The following is a 10,084-nucleotide window of genomic DNA, read 5'->3' as shown; positions in this document are numbered from 1 at the left end:
CTTGGCCGGGTTGAGGACAGCATCTTTATCTTCAATATCCACTTATGAAAGTGTATTTCATCATTTACTTTTGTGTAAAACTGTCATTTTATCACATTTGGTGCGATTTCTTTGTAGAAAATGTGTAGGAGATTCAAAAGTAGGGCAGTCTGAATTCTAGAGTAGCTATGCAGAGGTGGCTGCATCTTTCTGTATCTGTAATAGCAGCACATTCTCTCCAGTGTTTTTTCCTCTCTGTCAATATCATGTGACCCTTGTTTTCCATTTTAATCACTACTTCCATCTTTATAAAGCCAGGCTTAAAGAAAACACACAGACACGAAGAAGGAGAAAACAGGCAGCTATAAGGACAGGCAGATAAGGTTCCCAAGTTAGAGACTCAAGTTTCCTTGGATAGAGGGAGCATAGTGAGTTATTTGTGAGGGACATTCAGAGGGGTTCAGGACAGAAATAGGAGGGAATCGACAAAAGCGTGGGAGGAAAGGAGGGAGAGGGATAAACAAACTAAACACGAGTTCAGGATGGAGGGAGGAGGTGGTTGCCGTGGTGACAAGAAAAGCTCCAGGATGAAGCAACCTGCTTCCCTCAGTTTGTCTATTTTCATCTCTGACACAGACACAAAGGAGTGTGCTTCTGCACAACGAGCACACAGCAGGCGCTTGAGCATACACACCTATGCAGAAATGCACGCACGGGGAAACTCTTGCACAGCTTCCTTCTCCTTTAAACATATTATCTTTGCTCACAGTCCTCTCCTTTCCTTCTCCTTCCCTCGTCTCGGCAGTGAATGCGCTGACCTGACACTGCTCCTCCTCTGCATTGAGTGCTGTGACTTTCTCACTGAATAATTTAAAAGCTGGGACCCCCACGAGTGCTTGTCTTCACCTAACACTTTCTCTCCCCCTCTCTCCTCTGTCCCTTCATTTCCTGCTGTCATTCTGTCTTTAAGTGGCTGCAGTTATTTCCTGTGGACCTGTCACATCTGGTCAACTTAGCATCTGATCACAGTCACGATCAGATACGTTGACTAGACAAACAAATTACAATAGATAATGTGTTGACTGTTAAAGTCACTCATCATTAAAAGAATCCTGAATATTTTTATCTCATCTGCATCTATTTCCCTTTTTTTGTAAGTCAAGCCAAATGGGATGGATTGGGATTTTTAAGGACAGCCTGGCTGAAATAAATGTTCATTTTCAGATAAATATTTTAGTAGGTATTCAATCAAAACAGACCAGAAAGCCCAACTAGTTGTTGTTGTTGAGACTAATTTTAGCTGTAATAGACTCACATAGACTGTGATGCAAAACTGGCCTGTCTAACAGTCTTGGACACATTTATCCACAAATGGCAGCAGAACTGCTGTACAAGGTGCCAAACGGGCCAGTGGAAGCAGTGTTGGGTTCTGTGCCCTGCCTTAAGGCACTACAACGCATACCGGGAGGCGAACCTGCATTCTTATAGGTTGATCACTCTACCTCAGATCCCATTTAGGAATTTCAGGGGACTAAAAGTTCAAAACAAGAATCCACATCAACAGAAGGGGTTTGAAGTTGGTAAGGAAGATTTGGTGACAATTTATTCAGGAACACAAACAGGTCGTGCTCATTCTATGACTCCATCTACCCACCTGTCCATCCATCCATCCATTCATCCATCCATCCATCCATCCATCCATCCATAATTGTAATGTATTACATCACTTTACTCTTCTATTTCTCTTCATATCATCACAAAACGTTATTATTATTTTTAATCAAAAGTCCCTTTTCTATGTTTTGATCTACTTTTACCATGTAACGCATTGTAACTGTATATTTGTTTTAACAGTGTAGGGACTGCAGAAGAAAATTAACCTCAAGAGATGTGATCTGGTTAAAAGAAAGCTTTGAGAGCACACTTAGAAGGATCTGAGCAAAGTTTGAGAGGTGACCTTTAGCAGAGAGGTGACAATACAGATCACTGCACCTTGAAGCAGCAGCACCACACAAGCAAATCAATTCCCTTTATTCCTGACCACTTTCTTCCTTTAAAAGAAGAACAAGAAAATGGAGGTTGGAAACCTTTTAAAAGGTCCACTCAGATAAAATAAGGTGTGTAGCTAGTTTTAATTTGAAGTCAGCATCAAGCTTTGACTTGAAGTGGCTGGACGGCATAATCATGGAGTGATATATAACCAATACTGAAAAGGTTGGCGGAATTTCTGTCTCAGCATGTTCACACGCCGCTCTGGCATCACATGTTGCAGCTGTCCATTCACAAAGCAGGCTGCCTTCTCCATGTGGGACCTACATAGCTACTATGGCTGTGATTATTCATAGCTCTTTTATACTGCAGCCTGTCTCTCCTCCCTTCCATCATTCCCTGTAGAGATGGCCCTACTTCACTCTAACTAATCACCATGGCAACCTGGTAATCCCTGAACAGTGAAATTCTGACTCCTTTTCTCTCTGTATCGCACACATAGACAAGGACAGCGTGTGCACACACATGGCTGCAGACCCGAGAGTTAACACACACAGCCATGAACATGCTCTGTTAGAGATGCTCAGACCAACAAAGCAACACACTGGTGTTTGCTGGTGAGAAATTTCTTAGCAAAAGCATGAGCTTCCCTGCAACTCTGTGAAGATGAAGCTTCTTGATATTTTAAGTTTGGCTTCTTGTTGGTGATTTAAGCCAATCTCCCTCAGGGCTGTGTGAGAAAAGGCTATTTGTGCACTCACTATTTACGTCTGATTGTGTGTGCATCCAGGTTTGTCAGTTTTGTTTACTGCATATGTGTGTATGTGTTTAATTAATTTCATACTCAGGTCAGCAGTTTTTCTGCTACAAAATAGGCTGTAGATTTTTTTTCTGGGTAGGTTTTTAAAATTACATTTGTGACTATCAGCTTAACGATCTACTTTTTTGGTCTATTTCAATTAAACCTTTTTGAATAAATGATATGTGTTAATAATACACAGCCTAGAAACATGAGCTAGCAACATTCACAATATCCAACAAGTATTTTATATCTTTCTCTGTTTTATTTTCACATAGGTACATTTTTTGTTGTTGGGCATACATGTATTTTCACAATTAAACAAGATTTTGTTGTTTACAGAAACCCTAAAGTAAAAAAAAGATAAACCAACAAATCTTGAATATTGGAGACAGGAACAACTTCTTTTAGCATACCAAAAAGACAGACTTACTAAAATTAAAATATAATATATGAAACAGAATGTTTCACCCAGTGGGAAATTATAAAAAAAAAATCATGTTAGGAAAAATCCAAATATGGAACAACAAAGAAAAAAACAACTGTTCATAACAAAGGAGCACTTTACAATTCACTCAGTTGCATTTTATTCTACTCAGTTACCCATTAGGGAAGTTTCAGCAAAAAAAAGCCTAAATCTGTTTTGGTAAAATTTTGTTCTTACCTCAAAGCCTTCATACTTTAAGTAGGCCTGGTTAACATCACTTACTGCCTTGTATTCTACAGAGTTATGGGAACTCTCCCATTGCACTTGTGCTAATTATCTGATCAATAAGATTCTGTCTCCTAACCAACAGTAGCTGGAAAATTAGCCTAAACTTCTATTGATTCCAGATAAAACCTTTTTGGTATGCAAACTGGGAACCTTTCAGTGCTTTTGTGATCATCATAAGTTAATTTCTTTAGTCCTGTTCCAAAAATTAATTCTGTCACAGCTAATCAATGGTGTTGCTATTGCATTACATGAGTAAGGATTGTTCTTTGTTGTACTAAATATTGAACCTTGGTTTAAAAAACAAGTATTTTTATTTCTCTATGGTTGCTTATCCAGCTGCAGGTAAAGTATGCATTTTTGTTTACTTTCCTGGCAAAAGGCAGAAGTTGTTTCAGTTTACCGTAGTGTACAATAATGTCCACTAGGGGGCACAGAAAAGAGAAATCATCAACCCATTGACTTGGAACACAAACTGGACCAAAGCACATCTTCTGAATCTGTGTGCAGCTGAGTGATAAGTTTATCAGTTTTTTGTTTTTTCAGCACATTTGAGCCTGTCTGTGTGGTGTGTGTCTTTGTGCATTTTTGAGCTTGACTCAATGTGTCTGTTCTTCATGCATATTCAGTGCGGCTTGGGCACTGGATGCTGCAGGGTCATATGCTGTGCTCCTGTGAAAGGCAGTCTGTGTGTGCAGTAGTGGCAGACCAGCTCAGGGATGCTGGGGAAGACACAGCTGCTCTGGTCCAGTGTGTAGCCCAAGCCTTTGCTACTTTTAGTCTGGGCTACAATGATGTGGACACAACTCTGACTGGTCCTGTAAAAGAGAAAGAAAAAGAGACACACACAGTTTTTAGAAAATGCTGCAAGCACAGAGGCAGGGCTTCTGAGACATGAACCTTTCTTAAATGAGTCTGTGTGAGTTCAGTGGATGTATCAATAGCGCTAATGATGCGGAAAAACACCATATAACAAATGTGCACTCAGGCGTATAAAGAACACAGTCACAGACACAATAGAAGAACAGAATATGAGACTTTATCCAAAATAACCTTTTCTTGGCACACTTACTACAAGCATCTTTGAGTCCTAATGGTCTTTCTCTAACACCTTATAAGGAGTTGCTAAAAGTCGCGGCTATTGTACCTCTTAGCACTGCCTCAAAAAGGACAAAAATTGCATTTGTGTAGGAAACATTTACATTTAATGCTGCATAATTATCAGCATTGAGCATGCATTTCACACATGCCCGCACTCACTTCAGAGCGATGGAGTATTTGCTGGTTCCTGATTCGCTGTCTCTCACCAAGAAGCTGGCGTCCCTGCAGCGCTGCAGCTGAGCCTCAGCCTGCTGTCGGCTCACGCTGCCATGGTACCAGCTTGGGAGGCCGGTGAGGGGTGGGGTGGGGTGGGGTGGGGTGGGGGAGGTGAAGAAACAAAGACATTATATCAGGACATTATAGAAGAGTGACTTGTGGGGTTACGGCACATGTCATGTTGTTGCATGTGAAAAATGGGAGAGTCAGACCAAAAAGAAACAGTCAAACGATGTTGTATTGCAAGTTCAACTCAGAGGCACATTGCAATGTGAGGCATTATTGTTGCAGGTAAGGACTAGAATAATGCAAACAAAAGTATATGTGGCTCTGCAGACTCTTCACACATAAGGTGTCGCTGACAATACCCACGGGCAGGAACTAAATATAAACCCTCTGTATGTGTCTGTGAAGCTTTAGGGGCAAAATGCAATGACATTTAAGTACAACACACACACAAAAAAAACCACGTGATAACAGGCCCCTGACAGTGCTACATATGAAACGCACATGTATTCAAAACAAGGAAAATGTGCAATGTTTGCTTGGAAAATAAGTCTTTTCTGTTGGACCCCAAGTTCAATGTCTAATTTTAGCAAGCTATGATGCTGGAGCTGCTGTGGTATGCCTCTGGGAAGGAATATGTATTATAATGGCTCAAATGTTCCTAAAAAAAGTATATTAGAATTTGGTTAAGTCATTTCTGTGAATTATTAATGAAAATATAGACTGAGTAGACTGCTTTTTGATCAATCTTATACCAGAAGATAAGATAAAAAAGATAAAAGATAAGAGTTGTCCTTTACTCTGTGGAGGTGATGGTTGTTAGCCGACAACAAAAATAGAAAAGAAAGTAAGATCCCAGAGTAACAGCCCAGGTTTTAGTCTATAAACCTGAAAGCACTTCCAGGTTCAGACTTCAGGTCTCACTGTGTAAAACGATTAAATCACTCAGCATTTTGCCTGTCTTTTTACAGTCCCTCCATCATGAAAACAAAGGCAAAAACATCTAATCAATGGTGCAATTTGTAACCTTCATGAGGAAGATAATGCACATGGTCCCCTGTCTGTAAATAATAAAGTATATATGGTATTTATGGTCTCAAATATGTATTTATGATCTCTGCTTCCAGATAATTCCTGATCTTAATGCATAGTTCCCTGAAAGGGCAAATGGTAACAACCTATATTGGGTTTAATTCATCCCCTGCATTCATCTGCAGGTCACTAGTCTTTTAAATCTCATTTTTCTATGTTCTATAATCTTTTTAAAGAAAATAACAAAGTATGTCTTCTATCCTCTTACCTCTGTTTTTCCAGAGGCAGGCTTGAGTCCACCTTTGGTGTCTCCCCATCCAGTGGTGAATTGGAAGAAGTGGAGGATGAAGAGGAAAGCTTAGTCGGGCTGGATGATGGTGAGGATTGTGACAGCTTGAGTGTTGGATAAGAAAGAGGCGATGATGTAAGAGGGGAGAGTTTGAGAATCGGAGAGGATGGGAAGGACAAGGAAGAAGATGCTGAAGAAGAGGTTGAGACGAGAGCCTTGTTGGTCCAGTTCCTCTGCCTGAGGGTTTGCTGCTGCTGACGGCCGGAGGTTGAAGAGTTCTCTTTACCAAGGGAACAATCTACAGTCTCAAACTGAGCTACAGGAAAAAGAACAATGCCATTTTTTAATTCATAAGCCTTACCAAATGACAGAGTTACTAAAATAAACACAACTTTGGAAGATTTCTGCTGTGGCCTTGAAGTACAAATCACATCAACAAGTCACTCAATGCAAAAAATTAAAGATCACAAAGACAATAAAAAATGCAAAACAAATAATAAAAAAACAAACTTATTTTATTAATTTTATGTTATATTTGGGGAGAGGGGAATTCGGTTTTGCTGTTTTGTTCCGCTCTCTTAGGCAAACACTAAATTATTATGGTGTGGGCTAGCTGGACATACAAAACTCTGGGCATCTGTCCTCCCCCCTCCCCCCCACCCTTCCTCCCATACCCTGCTTATTTTCTTTACCTGACAATGCTCTGACAATGTCTTCCTTTCTCCACTCCCATGGGAGCTCGTACTCTCCAGCTGGACGGATGTCAGACTCTGGTCTTGTCACAGGGATCCACACTCCCTCGCTGTGGCCCTCCAGCCCGCCTTCGTAGGGGGTGTCATAAATGATTGGTGGTGACTGCGTTCCCTCGTCTCCCCCCTTCACCTCTTTCTGACCTCTGTCCAACAGTACACACACTTTCAGGAGATCTTTTGAGCCCCGGCGGCGGACATCTACAACAGAGCAGATGATTAGTTAGCAACACTGACACAGAGAATAATTGAAAATGTAGGAACTAAAACAGTTTATCACATTTATTTCCTTTCTTTTTTTTCACATTACTTAACATCAGAGTTCATCAATTATCCACCCGGTGATTTTTATTTTTTTCATTTATTTATTTATTTGTTCCTTTCATGAAAATTGATGTTCAAATGTTTACATGTTTCTCTTGCATATTGAACTTTTCATGATTGATAACCAAGCAGTTAATAAATTAGTGTTCAATCTCTACACAGGAAGAAACACGCTGATGTTGATGAGCCGAGAGATTCAACCCGTGAGTTTTTTTCACACCACCGAATCTCTGTACTCCAATGAATTTACAAAGCATATTCTCTAAGTTATAGAACAGACAGGTGAATCTATATACAGAAAAACACAGAAAAGGCCAACTCATTGAAGGTTAGGTAGATCCCATTCAAATAAACATGGAATATTTTAACGTTATTTATCTTACTTAGAAGAAAAAACACAAACAGCTATATAAGTCTTTGTTTAATATGAAACATTGTTTTGCAAACTAAGCCGAGGCACAAGGAGATGCTGTATGTATTACTAGAATGTTTTTTTGCAGTCTAACAGGTAGCCGGAGTGTCTGCACTATTGTGTCCCTAAACAATGGAGTTCCAGGAAGAAAAGGTCAACACTGCTCCTGATTGGCTGACTGACCGCTCCACTTCCTGACTGCTGGGAAGTGATTGGGTAGGTCTGGTGGTAGGGGAGCTGGCGATTGTGAAGAGCAGCCTTTGGGTTTTATGGTTGAGAGGGGGATTGATTGTTGTCACATAGAGGGGACCATAAAGTGTAAGGTATGTGCTCCCCTGAATGTGTGTTGTTAGGGAATAGGGGGAATGGGGGATGGAAGGGCATTCAGGCTGATGTCCTATCAAGAGAATGGGGCAAAGGAAACAGAGGCAGGAGACAGGATGCTGGAAGAGGAAGCTGCACCCTTTGTCCCAGCACAACACTGTTACTATAGTGACCGCCTGCCAGGAGGGAAGTTTGTCAAAAGACTGGGGTCCAGATTGGCTCCAAGTCCCTTTAAAAATGATGATTTCATAAGAGCGCAAGACATTGTGTACATAGAGGAATGTGAAGACAACACACATCAACAATCTTATCATGTATATTAATTAGTTTTTAAAGATGTGCTCAAAGGAATTGATTTGGATCTACAAGAGAACTTGTATTTCAGTTTTTTTTAAGTTGCCAGGAGTTCTGGAAAGCCTTAAGGATCTACCTTAAAGACAATTACAACAGCACTGACAACAGATAAACTCATGAGTTCAGCCTCACCTGTGATTATGACCTGGGCATCATATGGCTCCATGTACCCATCATTGACCCCTGCTCTTTCAGCCTCTCTCTGCTCCTTGGTTTTTTCAGCGTCAAAGGGGTCTGCGTAGTCCTCCAGTATTATCAGCTGTTAAAAAAAAAGGACAATGATATCATGACTCCTGTTTCTTTTTTATATCTTTTACATTTAGTAAAATCTATAGTGTTTGTGTGTTTGTGTGGTTTTCATGACTAAGTGACAAGTGATGGAGGGATAAATGGAAATACTTGTGCAAAGACCTCAGTGCATTGTGTTTGTCTGTTTGATGTGAAACAATGAAGTGAAACAGCACTGCGTTCTTTTGAGGTGGAAACTTCATAAAGGGTTATGAACTGAGATGAGAGAAAACATATAAGAAACCACAGAGCTTAAATCAACAGGGAAGCAAATCTTTTTTCCCCCGCCTCACTACTTTGCTTTTAGTCTGACTTTTTTTTGTACTTACCGCCGTTTTAATGTCTGCCTTTCCATTGTCATTGTCATGCTGCTTCTGTTCAGTACCTCCATTCACTTTGGGCGTTTTGTCTTGTTTGTCCACTTTAATCATCCTGCTGATGTACGCCTGCGCCAGGCTGGAGGTCCTCACCTGGCGATTCTCATCGGAGGCTCCAGGCTCGACCTTGGAGTTTTTGCGACCTTTTCCATTGGTTAGGCTGTCCCAAACTGTCCCACCGTAACCACTGTTGTTGCGACCCAGCTCAGTGGCCGAATTTTTCCTGTTTCTCCCAGTCAGCAAACTTCCAACTCCTCCATCTTTACGCTGATTTCCCTTCAAACTATCCCGGGAAAAATTGGGTTTAGGTCGAGTTTGCGGACCAGATTCAGAGGCCGAGCGGACCCTTTCGTTTCCGTTTTTCAGGTTTATGGGGAAATCTTTAAACCATTTTGCCATGACTGTGGTTAAATGGACACTTCTTGTCTAAAATAAGTTTGCAATATTTCTTATTTTCGCTCTGTCAAAATAAAGTTAACGCAATAAACTTTACGCACAGTTATTCATAACTTATTGTCAAACTAACCTTAACGTCACCAACTTTACGCACAGTTATTTACCTGTTGGTTACAGTGACTTTGGAATGTAGTTGTATCCAAAATAATCCAACTAGGCAGACCCAAACTGATAACAAAACCGCGTGGATTCCTGAAAATCTCAAACTCCCTAGAAACCACAAACCCCTGCTGCGCCTTGGAAGATCTAAAGTTGGTGACTCACTGCTGATCTTCTTGGTGACTGCTGCTGTGTCAGCCTGCACCTGCAGCTATCCCTGCAGCTTGAAGAGCAACTTCTGCAAAGTATAGAATCGGAAGAATCGGAAGTTTTTCTTTGAATCCAGTAATGATCCCATTCCCGGTGCGTGAGACGGTGCGTGCAGCCTGCTGACCAAGCAAAGTGATGAGGTGGAGTGGAAAGTTGGTGTGCGCAGATTCAGCGGAGCTCTGGGAGGAGCTGCGTGGGCGGAGAACTCGGTAAGGATGCTGGCCTGGTGTTTCTAAAGCAGTAAAAGATTCGAAATGGAGCATGACACCAGCTTTTTCTTCTGCCAAAGCTGACTTGATAGTAATATGTGCTTTAGTGAAAAATAACAAACACTTTTGCAAATTATTAGATTTGATTTGTTTTTTGAT

At 40.9% G+C, this 10,084-nt stretch overlaps 1 protein-coding gene across 1 annotated transcript; it reads right to left on the bottom strand.

The window, feature by feature from the left end:
* Positions 1-3,010: 3,010 nt before the first annotated feature.
* Positions 3,011-9,868, bottom strand: she (Src homology 2 domain containing E). Its single transcript, XM_004078142.4, has 6 exons — positions 8,904-9,868; positions 8,419-8,545; positions 6,816-7,073; positions 6,103-6,439; positions 4,740-4,859; positions 3,011-4,297 (listed from the first exon to the last, which is right to left on the bottom strand). The coding sequence occupies exons 1-6, from the start codon at positions 9,348-9,350 to the stop codon at positions 4,105-4,107; spliced, it is 1,482 nt and encodes a 493-aa protein (XP_004078190.1). The 5' UTR covers positions 9,351-9,868; the 3' UTR covers positions 3,011-4,104.
* Positions 9,869-10,084: the final 216 nt, after the last annotated feature.

Source organism: Oryzias latipes, chromosome 16, assembly GCF_002234675.1.
Source record: "Oryzias latipes chromosome 16, ASM223467v1".
Taxonomy (NCBI): Eukaryota; Metazoa; Chordata; class Actinopteri; order Beloniformes; family Adrianichthyidae; genus Oryzias; species Oryzias latipes.
The sequence above is the reverse complement of the archived record's forward strand: the minus strand, read 5'-3'. Positions and strand labels throughout refer to the sequence as shown.

Excerpts from the sequence above, each read along its gene's own strand:
- she (XM_004078142.4), bottom strand. The coding sequence starts at position 9,350 with ATGGCAAAATGGTTTAAAGATTTCCCCATAAACCTGAAAAACGGAAAC. Across the intron at positions 6,440-6,815 it reads CATTGTCAGAGCATTGTCAG|CTCAGTTTGAGACTGTAGAT; the intron begins GTAAAGAAAATA and ends TTTTTCCTGTAG. Across the intron at positions 4,860-6,102 it reads CTGCCTCTGGAAAAACAGAG|CTGGTACCATGGCAGCGTGA; the intron begins GTAAGAGGATAG and ends CGGCCTCCCAAG.